We start from the raw sequence: 15,346 nt of genomic DNA, 5'->3' as shown, positions 1-15,346 counted from the left end.
TTGCAGCGCCGTGCTTCTGCTGGCACGTGGAAGTCCACGTCCTGGCGCGGGCTGAGGATGGGGTACGGAGAGCAGGCTTCCTGCGGCCCTCGTGTCCCCAGTGGGGAGCGCGGGTGTGCCGCCCCTTGCTGGGCAGAGGTCCTCTGCCATCCGCTTGGGCTCTGAGGAGGAGGCGCAGCCTTAACTCGGCTCCGAAGCTGCCTCGGAGGGCTGTGGGAAGTCCCGGAGCTTGTCTGAGCGCAGGTGGAGGTGCAGCGAGTCGCAGGATGTCAGACGTTTGTCACCTCCAGTGCTGCCTGCGAGGAAGGGACGATGTCTGGTGACACTGGCGGTGAAAGAAGGCACAAACAGCACCTACTGCTCGTCTGAAACCTGGCGTGGGGGGGCAGCAGCATCTGGAGCTAAGGGCTGGGAGGCTGCCTGCAGGTAGGAGATGAAAACGATGCTGGGGCCGCAGCTTTGGGGCACTTTCTTTCCAATCCAGCTCGAGTTCGGTCTGTGCCTGCTGCCTGTCAGCACCGGACAGGGATGTGGGCCCTCTGCAGCGGGTGTTGAAAGGCGTTTGTCACCTCGGGGGGAGGAGGCGGTGGCCTGCAGGCTGCACAGACCCTGGAAAGGCAGAAACAAGGCGGCTCTGCGGGACCCCCAGTGAAGAGCAGGCACCGGAACGCGCTCAGAAACGTGCCGGCGCAACGTGGTGGCTCCGGCAGTAGCTTTGGCGGGCCTTGCTTTGGTGCCGGCGGGCTGAATTTCCTGCCTCAGGGTGCGGACGTCGCCTGTCACTGAACGCCGGCGTCCCCACCAGCACCGTGGTGAGCTGCCAGCCGAGAAACCGCCCGGCTGTGGGTGAGGAGACGGTGGTGAAACCTGCACAAGGCTCTGGCTTTTTGTGTTACGGCCACTTAAACGGAAGCGAATTATTTCAAAGCGTGTGTTGGGCTCGATGTGTACACAACACTCGAAGGAGTCTCTCCGGGTTAAGCGTGGAGGAGCTCAGCTTCAGCCTGGCCACCGGCAGAGCGCTTCGCTCCTCGCCGACACCGCCTCTGGTGCTGTGAGGCCAGCCCCAGCCTCCCGCCCGCCTTCCTAACAGGCCTAAACCAGGCAAAACCGCCGCCGTTAGCGGAGCTCCGGGAGCTAAAAGAACCTCAAACAGCTCAGACACTCCTAGCGCCTGCCTGGCGGGGCTGCCCGGGGCACAGCTCGCCCCTGCCCCGTGCTGGCTCTCCGCTCACCGAGCGGATCCAGCCCGGCAGCCAGCGCCCGTCTGGGGGCCGAGGAGGCTTTGCCCACCCAGCTGAACGGGGGGCGCGGCGGAGGTGCCGATCCATCCCCCCCGTGCCAGATGAGTCCCGCGTTTGTTGGCAGCTGAGGCCGGTGCTAACTCCGTGCCTGGCGAGTGGTGCCTGGTGACGGGTCCAGAGAAGCCTTGGGAAGAGCAGACGCTGGCTGCGGGGGACGCAGGACGGCTGGCCTTGATTTCCAGCCCCGCTGCTCATGACTTAGAGGCCGATGCGCTCGCTTACTGCGTCCCCGTGGTAAATTATGGGGTCTTCCCGAGAGCTGTTAAATATTTGTCACCAAAATAACAAAGCCTTTTTCCTTCAGACTGGTGCCATTAAACACTGGCCCAGAGAGAAGCAGCGCCTCTGGGCCTGGGCAGGCTCTCGCTGACGAGATCTGCCTGCGGGAGGCTTTTCCATTTCCCTTAAAGCCCTGAGAAAGCCTCGAGCACTGGGGGCTGTGACTGCGAGCTTCTTTCTTTAAGAAATAAGTCCTGAGGAACCAGGTGCTCTGTGCTCAGCCTGGGATCCTGCTTCGTTACCGGTTGCGTGGTTTATGCCTGGAGAAGGCAGGTGGCGGTGGCTTTCAAGGAGGATTTCTGTTTTCTGGCTGAGTTTGTCTTTCCTCCATGCGCCTTACATCTTACCTGCGAGCCAGCCGGATTCTATCCGGTTAATGTTGCTCAGAACGCTTCCAGGTGAAGTCGTGGCGCTGAACAAGCGCGCCCTGTCCTTGGTGACCCAACCTTGGTGCGTCCGAACGCCCCGGGTTCTGTTCCTCAGTACAGATCCTACGGATCCCTTTCTAATGCCGGGGCTGGCAGCGAGCTGGGTGCGGGCGTTTCTGCCGAGCCTTCCTCCGTTTGGGCGCAGCCTGAACCTGTTTGGGCCTTTCAGCGGGTGCCGAAGTGGAGGTGACAGACGTGGGCTCTGCGGCTCCAGCGCTTGGTGCCGGGGCTCGCCTGAGCTGGGCTGTTACAGGAGCCTCGTGCTGCTCTCACAGCCGGAGCTGGCGGCGAGGAGCGGGGCCGAACACGAGCTGCTGCTGCTGAGGGGCTCTGAGAACACCAGAGGCAGGAGAACTTTGGAACGCGCGGATGGAATCCCAAACTGATCCAAATCCCCACTTTACAGAGGGCTGAGGGGAGGAGAGGAAGTCCGGCAGTTCACGTACACGTGCGTGACGTGGGGCTTTGTTTCGAAGCGCCTGAAGAAGGGCGGCCTGGGGGCTGTTGGTGCCGCTGTGCTCTGCCTGCGCAGCCCTTCCCCGTCGTGTTCTGACCGGGAGCCGTGGTCTGAATTTCTGCGGTCTGGAACCCGAGTGAAAAGCTCCCAAAGTGAACGCGTTGGATATCCAGAATTAAAAACGTCGCGTTCCTGCGGGACCGGGTCTCCACCTCTCACCAGTGCCGCTCTGGGAGGACGCTTCAGATGTGCGGTGTCCCCACCTGATCACGCACTTCACGTGGGTTCGGCAGGCTGGTTTTTCTTACTCACGGTGTAAAAAAATACATCTTGTGGAAACGCTGGGTCTGGGAGGTCTGCTGGCCTCAGGGGAAGGCTGGGGACGCTCTGAGTAGGTGAAGGTCAGGAAACGAAAAAATAGGAGGAGTTTGGCATGGGATGCACTGAGATTTCTTTGTTATTAACAAAGGAGTTTAATAATAAAACTCTTGTACATGCTCGCAGCAGTGCCGTCCCTGCCTCTCCGCTGTGTTGGGTGGAAGCTGCTCACTGTGATCTGGTGGCGTTCTCCAGCCTTCCCTCCGACGGAACAGACGGGAGAAGCGTGTTACGCTAAGAAAGAAGAGAGCCCGGGGCAGGAGGTGGCAGAGGTGAGCAGGTGTACTCGGAAGCAGCTTGGCAGCCACTGTTTTGGGGAGGCTGCTGTGACAGGAAGCTGGTGAGGGGCCTGGAGAACAAGGCTTACGGGGAGCGGCTGAGGGAGCTGGGACTGTTCAGCCTGGAGAAGAGGAGGCTCAGGGGTGACCTTATCGCTCTCTACAGGTACCTGAAGGGAGGCTGTAGCGAGGTGGGGGTTGGTCTGTTCTCCCACGTGCCTGGGGACAGGATGAGGGGGAATGGGCTAAAGCTGTGCCAGGGGAGGTTTAGGTTGGATGTTAGGAAGAACTTCTTTACTGAAAGGGTTGTTAGACACTGGAATGGTCTGCTCAGGGAAGTGGTTGAGTCACCATCCCTGGAGGTCTTTAAAAGATGTTTAGATGTAGAGCTCAGGGATATGGTTTAGTGGGGACTGTTAGTGTTAGGTCAGAGGTTGGACTTGATGATCTTGAGGTCTCTTCCAACCTAGACTATTCTGGGATTCTGTGACAGTGCTGGCGTGGTTAACGGCCAGGAGCAAAACGGTGTTTTGGTGTCTGTAAGAGGACCAAGGTGCAGCACTACCAAAGCGCTGGAACGGCCGGGCAGCAGCCGCGCTCGCTCCTAGGCCTCTAGTCCAGAGTTCGTGCGCTGTCCTCGTGCTTTCCCGTTAACTTGCAGCACGCTGTGATTCCCGGTCACGTCTTGCTGGGCTGCCGCTGTCCTCCTCACCTGGCCCGCGGCTCGGCGAGTGTCTGCTCCTGGGGGCAGGGAGCAGGGCCCCGCTCTGCCCAGCCCTCCCGCGGCTCCCAGATCTCCCAAATCCATATCTCGAGGCAGCGCCGCTCGCGTAGCCGGGACTCCAGCCAGCCGCGGTGAATGCTTATACAACAGCAGTCAGTGAGAATCCCTTCACCTTCTGCAGAGCTTCCAGGTGCCTCCGCGTGGCAGGGTTCTGCACGGCGTGTGTTGGTTCCACCTTTCCCTCTGGAGGTGTTTATCCCGGGCTGAGGGAGCAGCCTGGCACGGCTGCTGGGGAGGCTGGGTGCGGGCAGGGCTGCTCGGGGGAAGGCTGCGGCTCCGCGCCCTCCTGGAAAGGTTCGTTATTCTTTATTGATGCGTGCTGTACCTTAGCCAATTCTAGGTAATGAAGCAGCCCTCTCATAAAAACAGGTGCTGGAGTGACACGTGGATTGCAGCCCGGCTTCACTGCGCGGCCGTAGCTGGGCTGGCTTCATGCTAACCCAGGGGCCAACGTGGGGCGGCACGGGCCTCAGAGATTGAGCGCTTCCTCAGGGGGCTCCCTAGGCCAGAGCTGCCCACGTTCCTGCGGCTCAGGGCACGGAAAGGCTGCCGTGTGTGTGCCGTGGATGGAATATCCCCGCTGGCACAGAGCTGCGTGCCTCTGGCCCGCGGTGCCACGGGCTGTGGGCATCCGGTCCCTGCACGCCTGCGTACCGGGGGCTCGCTACGCTGCGCTGCCGCGGCTGGCGAGCGTGAGGTCGCAGCCTGTGCTCGGGCTGTTGCATGCTCCGGTCCTGTCAGCTGCAAAGTGCCGACTGCCTCTTGGTGTGAGTTAGCAGCCGAGGGCAGCAGTACAGGAAAACACTTCCATCGGCAGCCTTGCGCTGGGCTTTATCACACAGGGTGATAACGCTGCTGTGGAGGGGGAAAGTGGTCTCTGGTTTAAGGAAGAGTCTTGGGAGATGCTGGAGGCTGCTTCTGCACGAAGGGATGTAATATTTTGGTGGTTTCCTCCCCCCATCTGTTGCAGCAGACTAATTACTGATTGGGCTTCATGAACATAAATTCCCGAGGCTGCTGAACTCCCCAGCCCCTTTCCGTTCCACCATGGACCAGGATTATGAGAGACGTCTCCTACGCCAAATCAACATCCAGAATGAAAACACGATGCCTTGCGTAAGTACAGCTGCTCTGTGCCAAGAGACCCGAGCCTGAAAGTGCTCGTCTGTGTTGCCTGTGACTGTTTTCAGTTGAGCTTTGAGAGATGTGGGGCTGTGACCAGGTGAGAGCTCCTGAGCTGTTCCAGGAGTAACCAAGTAACCCCACTCTAACAGCGCTTCCACGTAGACGGGCTCAGTTCAGGTTGCAGGAGTGAGTGACGATACGTTTATGTAGTGCAGCGATGCCTTTTGCTAAATGATCTCAGGAATCACATGCAGGCTGTAAAAAGGTTGAGGACTAACGAACAAAAGAGCCTTGGGATGGAGGCTAACAGCTGGAGATGAAGCTGAAGAGCAGGGAGGCGGCGGTGTGTTTCTGCCCCTGAGAAAGCTATGGAGCAAATCCTTCTGGAAACCATTTTCAGACATGAGGGACCCAAACGTGTTTGAAAGCAGTCAGCACAAACTTACCAAGGGCAAACCAGGCCTGACCAAGCTGCGAGCTTTCTATGAAGGCACGATTTAATGTGATGGATGGGAGGAGGGAGCACGTGCCGTTTGCACTGCCCTCAGCGAGGCTTTTGACGCAGTCTCCCAAATGCTCCCAGCGCAGAATTGAAGGTGGGTGGTCTGCAGGAGGGGAGGTAACCCAGCTGGGCTCAGAGCTATCGTCAGTCAGCCTGACTAGCGACCAGCCTCTGGGGTGAGTGCTGCTGAATACCTGCCCAGGGAGCAGAGCAGAGGGAGGCGGTGCGCGGCCCCCGAGTTCCTGGGTGATGCCATAGCAGGGGGAGCTGTTGTTGTACGTGGGTCGGAGGTATGTCCTGCGTTCAGAGGGAGCGTGACAGGCCGGAGAAACCAGCCCTCTTCTGAGCTGGGGTGCTCTCCGCTACAAGTTGAAAAAGAATGTGGTCACACTTGAGGAGCGTGCAGCACACCCAGCAAGCGTTCTGCCCGGCTCTCGCCTTCCCCGCGTTTGCCTTGACAGCATCAGCTTGAAAAGGGGCGGTGAGAAAGACGCTGCTGAGTTGCTTCTCTTGACAGACGTTCCTGTGACAGCTGGACTGGGTGTGCGTACCCCTTCTGTTAAGGGGATAAAGCAGTGTTTTGCTCTTCTATTTGGGCATATTTAGCTTTGACAAGACCTCTTTGATGTTTGTCAGACCCCCTGCTGAGATCAGCACTTGTTCTTGCATGTGTCTAAATCTTTAATTCAGGTAGCAGAGATGAGAAGAACCCTGACGCCTTCCAATTCTCCGATGTCTTCTCCGAGTAAGCACGGAGACAGGTTCATTCCCTCAAGAGCTGGGGCCAACTGGAGCATCAACTTCCACAGAATAAACGTAAGCTTTGCTCCCTTCTCCTGCAGCTCAGAGCCTTTGAAGTGAGGAAATGGCGCGTTTGGTTTTGGCTGGCAGAATCGCTGTGCTTATCTTCTGAGCCATGGTCTGCTGCTGCCCTTAAAGAGTTCCTTTGAATGTGTGCCTCCTGGCCCACAGGTGCAGCCTGTTTGCAGACTTCTGTTTGCTATTTTACGTACGTTGGGTGGTTCTGTATGGTCATGGTGTGTTGGTTTTTTTTCTCCTTTCAGGAAAATGAAAAATCACCGAGTCAAAACAGAAAAGCAAAGGACGCTACATCGGACAATGGCAAAGGTGAGACCTTTCGGCTGCTTGTAGCCTTGGCTACGGCTTTCATTCCAAAGTGATGCCGAGTTTGAAGTTAAGTGAACACTGGCACTGTTGTGCTTATCGTAAGCAAAAAGCCGTGCTGGTGTTCTGGTGTGTCACAAGAGTGAACACCTGGTCACCTCAATGAGCTGCTGATGGGCAGCTGGGAAGCAAGGGCCTGTTTTATATCTCCTGATCTGTTGAGTCATGGAAGTAATTTCCTGATGGAGTGGAAGGAGGGGAAGCTTGCTGCTAATCTTAATTCTGAGCTGGAGTCCTAGGCTCATGAAGAGGCCCTGTGAGTGTAGAAGGCAGGCGACTGTGACCCAGTCGGTCCCTGCAGAGGTGCTTGTGGCTTCGGAGTTCCCTGCCTGAGCACTCGTCTGGGTTCACAGATGGCCTTGCTTACTCCGCCCTGCTGAAGAATGAACTCTTAGGAGCAGGGATCGAGAAAGTGCAGGACCCGCAGACAGAAGACAGGAGGTTGCAGCCGTCCACTCCAGAGAAGAAGTCCCTCTTCACTGTAAGTTGGTTTGCATTTAAAACAAAGGGAGTTTGTGTGTCTTGTCGCGGGAGCAAAGCACGTGGTTCTGTCGAGTTGCTAATGCAAGGGAGTTAGTGTTGTGATTTTACTGATGTAAGCTGAGGAGAAAACTTGGAGAAAAGTATCTGTAGCAAGCTACATGCTTCCTATTTCTGAACCAGCCAGGAAGCTGGGTGGGAACAAAGCTTTTCTGGATGCTCTTAAGACTGGGTAAATGACCAAATCAAGGTTTGGGTCCTCGGGAAGCTTTGGCATGGTCCTGGAACAGCTGGAAAAGAGAGGAACTGAAAATGAAGGAGAACTGACAGTGGATGTTGGAGCTAGCTGGGCACTGGTGCCTGTGTGAGTGATCTACATCGGTCTTGGGCCTGGTGCTGTTCTTACTGGGTGTGTTTTCTTTCTGCAGTATTCGCTCAGCACAAAACGTTCCAGTCCAGATGATGGTAACGAGGTCTCGCCATATTCCTTGTCTCCTGTCAGCAACAAAAGGTAATACTGATTCTCCACAGACTTTTACTGTAGGGGAGCACTGAAACAGGTTTCCGTGAGGTGTTTCAGTGATGTTCTCCAGGGTTTCTCTGTAAGGCCACCAAAATTGCCACATGAATTGGTTTGGGAAGTCTGAGAAGGCAATAAGGAGGCCCAGTCAGGTTCCCTAAGGATTCCTGAGTACACCCAAAGTGCTTAATGCCGAATGTGTCCTGACCAGCCTTCGGCAGTCAGCTTGTCGTTTGGCTCCCCAGCTCCTTTATAGAAGCAGAGACTAATTCCTTCTAACACGCTGGAAAGCATTTTGCTGCCTCTTTGTGTATCTCTGTAGAAATGCAGGTATGCTCTGAAGACTAGCTGCCTCTGTCTGTGCCATCTGCTGCGACGTGTGATAGATGTTCTGTAGCTGTTTTTGTATCTCTCGTTGTGAACAGTCAGAAGCTGCTACGATCACCCCGAAAACCAACTCGGAAGATCTCAAAGATCCCTTTCAAAGTGCTGGATGCCCCGGAACTGCAGGACGACTTCTACCTGAACCTGGTGGACTGGTCCTCTCTTAACGTCCTCAGCGTTGGCCTTGGCACATGTGTTTACCTGTGGAGTGCTTGTACGAGCCAGGTAAATGACGACCAGTGCCTGAGAGTGGTGTACCTGTTGCTGTGGGTGTTCTCCAGCTGCAGCACCCTTCAGAACTGTGGAACACGCTGTGTGAGGGATTCAGTGCTTGAAATGCTCTGTCCCCAACCAGGAGCTGGCTCTGGAGGTAGCTAACGCAGCAGGACAACAACAAGTATTTTTCATTCTGTCTTCTCAAGGTAACCCGACTGTGCGATCTGTCTGTGGAAGGAGATTCGGTAACGTCGGTGGGCTGGTCGGAACGGGTCAGTATGACACCGACAGTGACGAGGGAAATGCAATCCAAGCGCCATCACTGTAGCTGTATAGCCCTTCGGTGCAAGCTCTAAAATCACGGATTAGCTTTCTGTATTCTCCCCAACTCCCTGTGTGCTGTTCATCAAATGTGTTTCTTGTCTCCGCTAAACGGGAGGGGATAGAGAGTAACCTCTCGTATCTTGATGCTCTGGAGGCACTTGCTAAGAGGTATGGGAGGGAAAAAACCCTTTCATTGTCAAGAGCTGGAGAAGTGACCTGGTTCGAAGTGTTTCAGCCGGGCTGCTTGGCTCCCCTCTTCAGTAGGGAAAAGATGCAAGATGGGAGAACTCTGGACGCCTTCCATCCTGTGGGATTCATCTGGAGTCTTTTCAGCATCTGGCTTTTTGTTTTATTTCTGTCTGTACTTACTGGCTTTACTGATCGTGGTTTTGTGTTTGTCTAGGGGAACTTGGTAGCCGTTGGCACTCACAAGGGCTTTGTACAGATCTGGGACGCAGCTGCAGGAAAAAAGCTCTCCATGCTAGAGGGGCACACGGCCAGAGTTGGTAAGGAGATGGAGTTTTTGCATGTTTTGATTCTTGATTTTTTTTTTACTTCTCTCCTTGAACTCAAACAGTACCAGAACTGATATTTGTGCCCTGCTGTGTCCTGAGCTGCCTTCAAAACATTGCCACCTAGTAATTGTGGTGTTCTGATCTTGGGCGTGGTGGTGTTTGAGGGACTACTGCAGCAGGTGTTTCCTCAGTGTCTGCTGAGGCATTTTAGGGTTGGTTACAACACTTTCTCACTGCCGCTGCCTTCCGGTTTCAGCCCTGCAGGCAGCTTTACACCGAGATTTCCAGTTCCCTTATGCTTCGGGGACTGTTCTTCTGTTTTTTTTATTATTTTTTTGTAAATTTTTGGTCAGAGCTGTTGTGAATCTGAATTCTGAGGTGAGATTTGGGGAGTCAAGATAGCTTTTGAGTTCTGTTTCTGTGCTTTACTGCCCAGTGAAATGGGGTTGGTGATAGATCTGCCTGCAACGAGCTCACTGAAGGTATCTTTGTTTGCCATTTCAAGACTCCAGGCAGGTATATAAAGGACGGGCCCTAAGCACTGTTTTTTTTGTAAGCCTCCTGCAGTTCTGGTGGCTGTGTGCTGCCTGCACGCTCCTGCAAGGCTCCCAAAACGTGCCCTTAGGCTGCTGCTCTCTGCCCGTGTTACAGGTGCCTTGGCATGGAACGCGGACCAGCTGTCCTCTGGGAGTCGAGACAGAATGATCCTTCAGAGGGACATCCGCACCCCGCCCCTGCAGTCAGAGCGGCGGCTCCAGGGCCACAGGCAGGAGGTCTGTGGGCTCAAATGGTCAACGGACCACCAGCTCCTGGCCTCTGGGGGAAATGATAACAAGGTACAGTACTTAGAGCTGGTCCCATGAGGCTCGGCATCTCTAGATCTTCGCAGGGAAATGTCAGGTCCCCTTTCTCCAAGGATGTTCATCTGCTCTGTGAAGGGGCTTTTGTTTCAGTCGTTGGACTGTGCCCAACGATAAATCATGCTAAGCTTCTCCTCAGTCTCCTCTCTGTAATAAAATTAAAGAGGCAAATTTAATTTTGCGTCTCTATTTGGCTAATTAAATCTATAGCTTGACTCAGGGCTTGGAGTTCAGTAAAGCTACTGCTAAGCTGTGCTTCCTGGCTTGGGTTAGGTAGCGAATAGTCTCAAGTTCGTTGCAATAATGTTTATGTATGTGGAAGGAAACCCAGTTTAGAAGCTATGTAAGTTTTAATACCTCTAGCACAGACTTGTGGTTCGCTGAACGCCATATGGAAGAAGCATCTGTTCCGAAGAAAGTGTTCAGAGCCCTTTGGAGCGGGTTGCTAGGTAGTGGATTTGCCCAGTGTATGTGTGACAGCATGGCTGTACAAAGTTCTTCCTCACAGTACCTTGTAATGAACTCGCCCGTGCTTCCTGACGTGTGCTGGGGTAATGCAGCCACAAAGACAGACGGGGGGGTTGAGCTGGCGTTCGGTGACTCCGTGTTGCTGGCTTTAGAAGCTTAACTGAAGGACTTCTTGCGACCCAGTGGTGAAGTGGCTCCTCAGCAGAGTGTGGTGGCAGGGTGGGACAGGCTGCAGGGCTGAAATAGCTGAGACGTGTGCTTGGGCAGAGCTGTGGGAAATCATCTCATTGCCCAACCACCCTCGTCAATCCCAGTGCGACATCGTGGTTTGTGGGTGTTGCGGACACGTGACTGCAGTGCAAGTTCGATCACGTCTTTCCTCTCTGCCAGCTCCTCGTCTGGAATCACTCCAGCCTGAGTCCTGTCCAACAGTACACAGAGCATCTTGCGGCAGTAAAAGCCATCGCCTGGTCCCCGCACCAGCACGGCCTCCTCGCCTCTGGCGGCGGGACAGCCGACCGCTGCATACGCTTCTGGAACACGCTCACCGGGCAGCCTCTGCAGTGCATCGACACCGGGTCACAAGTGTGCAACCTGGCCTGGTCAAAGCACGCCAACGAGCTGGTAAATTCCTCCCTGTGCAGCCCTGCTGCCGAGCTCTCCTGCCTTCGGGAGCATAACTCATTTCCCTCTCCACTTCCAGGTGAGTACCCACGGATACTCGCAGAACCAGATCCTCGTCTGGAAATACCCCTCGTTAACTCAAGTAGCGAAGCTAACGGGGCACTCGTACAGAGTCTTATATCTGGTAAGCACCGGCCTCGTCTCTGAAACATGTCGCTACGTAGCTGGCTGTGCACGTGCTGGGATGAGACGTGAAGCTGCAGCGCCAGTGGTGCTGTGAGCAGCCTCTGCTCTTGGTGGAGAGATGAGTGCTGCCCTGCAAGCAAAGGAAAAAGCTCTGTATCTGGTTTCCTTGCCTGCGAGGGATACTTTGATTTGCTGCTATGGAAATGTGAGGCTTTATTAACGAACAGCAAAGCTTGCCAAAACTCTTCTGAGGAAGCACAAGAATGTCTTCTTGTTCCCTTAAGACTTTGTCGCTGTTTTGTTGGTAACTGCAAGCAGGGGAAGAATTCGATGCTTTCAGTGCTCCTAATTCTGTATTGGAGTGTCTGATGCACCTAATCCCTTTGATTTCCTACCTGCTTTGCTAATGTAACAGGGCTTTCAGGGGATTCTTAACATGCTAAATACGCCGATAGTGCTTGGTGAGGTAGGCTCCAACTGGAGTGACTAATGACTGGCGTTTGCCAGCTCTATCGCACTTCCTGCCTTAACACACAGTTATAAGCCGGGCAGGAATAGTCTCAATTACCACTGGCATGGATTTCTTAACACAGGAATCGTTTTGTGATAATTCCACCCGTGTGTTCCAGAGCTGCGTGAGTGAGGTGCAAGTGCTCGAGTTGGCACCTCCTGAGGCTGAGGGAGGCACATGAAAGCAGAGGTGGTGGTTTGGTGTCTCACTGCCAGCCAAGCAGGAAGGGGAGCAGAATTCCTCTGATGCATTCCAATGAAGATTTGTTTTCAACCTCAAATGTAACAGATACTAAAAGCTGCTCTCTCCTGCCGTAGGCGATGTCCCCTGATGGGGAGGCCATAGTTACGGGAGCTGGAGATGAAACCTTGCGGTTCTGGAACGTCTTCAGTAAAACTCGCTCGACGAAGGTAAGGACGTGCCGCGCGGCTGCCTGCAGCCGTGTCCTGCAGCAGGCTCAGCCCTCGGCAGGGGATTCAGTCAGCTCCCTCTGTTCTTTGGTCTTGCCTCTGGCTTCGTTACCGTATCCTGGGGGTTGAGGGGAGGATGCAGTGAATCCAAAACTTGACTGCAGTACAAAGGGTTCGCAGTCACATGCGATAGAAGGTTGCCTCTGCACACCCAAGGCAGTGTGGCAGAACGGCATCCCGGCTGTTAGGGAGCTGCTGAACGCAGCGGCAGTGCCGGGAGCTCACCTCCAGCCCGTGCTCCGTGCTCGCGTGCTGCTATCAGCTGGCCGTGCCCTCGGACTCGATTATCCTCCAGCTCTTTGCGTAAGCGCTTAAAGTGCTGGCTGGGGTGGAAATGGGATCGTGGTACTGCCACTAACAACGTGCCAGCAGCGAAAGCAGGCTGGGCCAGATGCTCCGGGAGCTTCTCGGGTGTCTCGCGGAGGCAGTGGGGAATGGCAGTGAGATCTTAAGGAATGAGCTGTGGGGAGCGGGCGTTGCAGGCGGCTGGGTGCACCCTGGCTCTAGGGTGCAGCTTCCCACAGAGCTGTGGGAATGGCATGCCTGCCTGCTGCACGCCTCGTTATCAGCTGGAAACAAAACACATGGGAATATTTATGGCATTGGACTTTGAATGTTCAGCCCAGATCAGTGCCCTGAGCTGGAGATACCTCACCAGTGGTTTTGTTTTTTTTTTTAAATAATCCCGTGGAATAACACCTCAGCAAAGCACTGAAGTGCCTGCTCTGCCTTTCCTTTTTAGGAGTCTGTATCCGTTCTCAACCTCTTCACCAGGATACGGTAAACCCCCCGTACTGCCATCCAGGAGCCTACAGCCTGCCGTACCAGGATAAAACCACTACCTTGGTGTGCATGGAACCCCAAACGATCACCAGAAGGGAAGGGAGTGCCGGTGGGACTGGAGGATGGACCCAACAGATGCTAATTAAACATGTGCTTGTGAACCACGCTGGGCAGTATTTGGGATGGGGTTGGGGAGGGGAGGGAACCATCCAAGGATTCATCCTTCAGAAAGGGGAACGGGTACAAGAGAAACGTTGAACCAGCACCCTCCCACCCCCTCTTCGTGTACTGGAGAAAACCTGTTTACATGGACCACTGAGACCGGACCGAGGCCATCCCAACTGCTGCGTTGTCTGCTCTTAGAGATGAGAGCATCCTTTCTGTGGGAAGGGGCTTAACGTGCTGCTGCGGGTCCCTCTGACCTAGGATGAACATCTTTGGAGGTAGGAGCCAGCCAGACGTGTTCAATGCAACTGGTGCGTGGGGACCGGGCTCTGGGCGGGGCGTTAGCCTCTGCTATCTAAGGGCATTGTTTAGAGCCTGGGATCCCCGTTACGTGAAAGAACTGGATTACCTTATTTTTTCCAGGTAAAGCAGGTACCGCGGTACTTGCTGTTCAGCTTAATTAAGACAGCTTAATTTTGGCGTGCTTACCAGCTGCCTTCAAACATGCGTCTTGGGGCTTTAAACTTGAGAGGAGACTTTAAAGAGGCTCCACCCCAGAGGGAATGCGTTCAGAGAAAATGGAAATTGCTTTTGCATGTTTTAGGCTGATTCTTTTAGTTAACAGAGAGGAGAAACAATGGCTTTAAAAACAAAACAAAGGAACAACGTGCATGTGGAGCTGCCCGCAGTGCCCTTTGTGGCGGCTGGTTGCTCTGGAGTCTTCTTGAGGACAAAAGCAGTTGAGATGTGCTTGAGAAACAAAACAACTCCCGTGGATCTTCTTCAGAGAGAGCATGGCCTCTTCTGGCTGGAAGGGGGGAAGCACCGCGTCTGGGCAAGGGGGGTTCTTTTTCTAAGGCAAGGAAGAAGCGTTGCTTTTTTTTTTTTTTTTTCCATCCAAGTCCATGCCAGGGACCTGTTGGGTTTTTTGTTGTGTTTTTTTTTTTTTTAAGTTGTACGGGAAGAGTGCCTGCTCGTGTGTTTGGAGCCCGTGTGATGAGTGCCGTGGGATGTGATGCAAAGCACTTGTGTGTATGTGTTGCTTTTAATTTAAGGAGAAGCTGTTACGCTTGCAGCAGCCTGTTCCTGTCTTACCTTGTACATGTGCCAATGCTTCCTGCTGTGCACCTGGCTCCTGCCCGCCTCGTGCCCTCCCTCGTGCGCTGGGATGTGCGTGCTGTTTCCTGTTCCCATTGGGATTTTTCCCGGCTGTGTACATAGACCTTGCCCTGTTCTCTGTAGACTATAGGCAGTGCTTTTTTTTTTCCCTGAATCCTGACGGTAGGGGCGGTGTAGGAAAACGCCTGCCCCTCCCCAGTGCCACCAGTATCCTTGGGGTGAGCGGATGAGGCGGAGGGAGGCTGGTGCAGCTGTGAGGTGCAGCTCTGCTCGCTGCAGCCTTCTCCACGTGTGCCATCGCGCCAGCGCCTGGATCAGGCTCGCCCCCGGCTCACGCTACCCCTGCACGCCGCAGGTACCCAGGGGCAGGTGTGCCAGGGGCTCACCGCTCCCACCGGCACCGAACCTCCGAAGGGGCAGTCGCGTCGAACAGCCTCACCTGCCCCCAAAATGTGATTAGTGTCATTTCTGGAACCCAGTCTCAGCACAACTACACTGTGGTTGTCGCAGCAGGAGCGTGGGGCTTGGCTTTAAAAATTGTCTGCTGGCCTCCTGCTGCCTTTCCTGCTGCTTGTTGTACGTTCACTGGCGCTGTTCAATGTCACGGTGTGGGGGGACCACTGCAAAGCACCGAGGAGCTGATAATTAAGTCAGGTCACTAAGCTGGCGAGTGGCTCGGAGGCCACCTGCAACAGGATGTGATTGTCACGGGTGTCTGGGGGTTGTCACCCTGGGGACGGGGCTGTTTGCACCCGGGGCAGGAGGAGGGTGGCCGCTGCTGGGCGTTTCGGGCTGTGGATGCCTCCCGTAGCTCTGCGCACGCAGACCCTCGGACGCTGCTTTCTCCTCCGGGAGGAAATCAGCGATGGGGCCGGGGCCTCGGAGAGGTGTCAGAGCTGGGAGCTTTCACTGGTTTGTGCCCGGTCTGTGGCAGAAGGTGCCCGGGGGTGGCACTGGGTGAGCGTGGGGCTGTGCCTGCCCCTGGGGGCTTCCTGGGGGTC

At 55.0% G+C, this 15,346-nt stretch overlaps 1 protein-coding gene across 1 annotated transcript; it reads left to right on the top strand.

The window, feature by feature from the left end:
- Positions 1 to 4,632: 4,632 nt before the first annotated feature.
- FZR1 (fizzy and cell division cycle 20 related 1) lies at positions 4,633 to 13,623 on the top strand. The gene is made up of 13 exons (XM_035348341.1): positions 4,633 to 5,024; positions 6,226 to 6,351; positions 6,600 to 6,663; positions 7,074 to 7,201; positions 7,629 to 7,711; positions 8,146 to 8,329; positions 8,527 to 8,592; positions 9,048 to 9,150; positions 9,811 to 9,995; positions 10,878 to 11,111; positions 11,191 to 11,295; positions 12,126 to 12,218; positions 13,021 to 13,623. Exons 1-13 carry the CDS (start codon positions 4,956 to 4,958, stop codon positions 13,060 to 13,062), a joined length of 1,482 nt encoding a protein of 493 aa, XP_035204232.1. The 5' UTR covers positions 4,633 to 4,955; the 3' UTR covers positions 13,063 to 13,623.
- Positions 13,624 to 15,346: the final 1,723 nt, after the last annotated feature.

This window comes from Oxyura jamaicensis, chromosome 28 (assembly GCF_011077185.1).
Source record: "Oxyura jamaicensis isolate SHBP4307 breed ruddy duck chromosome 28, BPBGC_Ojam_1.0, whole genome shotgun sequence".
NCBI lineage: Eukaryota > Metazoa > Chordata > Aves > Anseriformes > Anatidae > Oxyura > Oxyura jamaicensis.
The sequence above is the reverse complement of the archived record's forward strand: the minus strand, read 5'-3'. Positions and strand labels throughout refer to the sequence as shown.

Excerpts from the sequence above, each read along its gene's own strand:
- FZR1 (XM_035348341.1), top strand. The coding sequence starts at position 4,956 with ATGGACCAGGATTATGAGAGACGTCTCCTACGCCAAATCAACATCCAG. Across the intron at positions 9,151-9,810 it reads GGGGCACACGGCCAGAGTTG|GTGCCTTGGCATGGAACGCG; the intron begins GTAAGGAGATGG and ends CCCGTGTTACAG. Across the intron at positions 9,996-10,877 it reads CTGGGGGAAATGATAACAAG|CTCCTCGTCTGGAATCACTC; the intron begins GTACAGTACTTA and ends CCTCTCTGCCAG.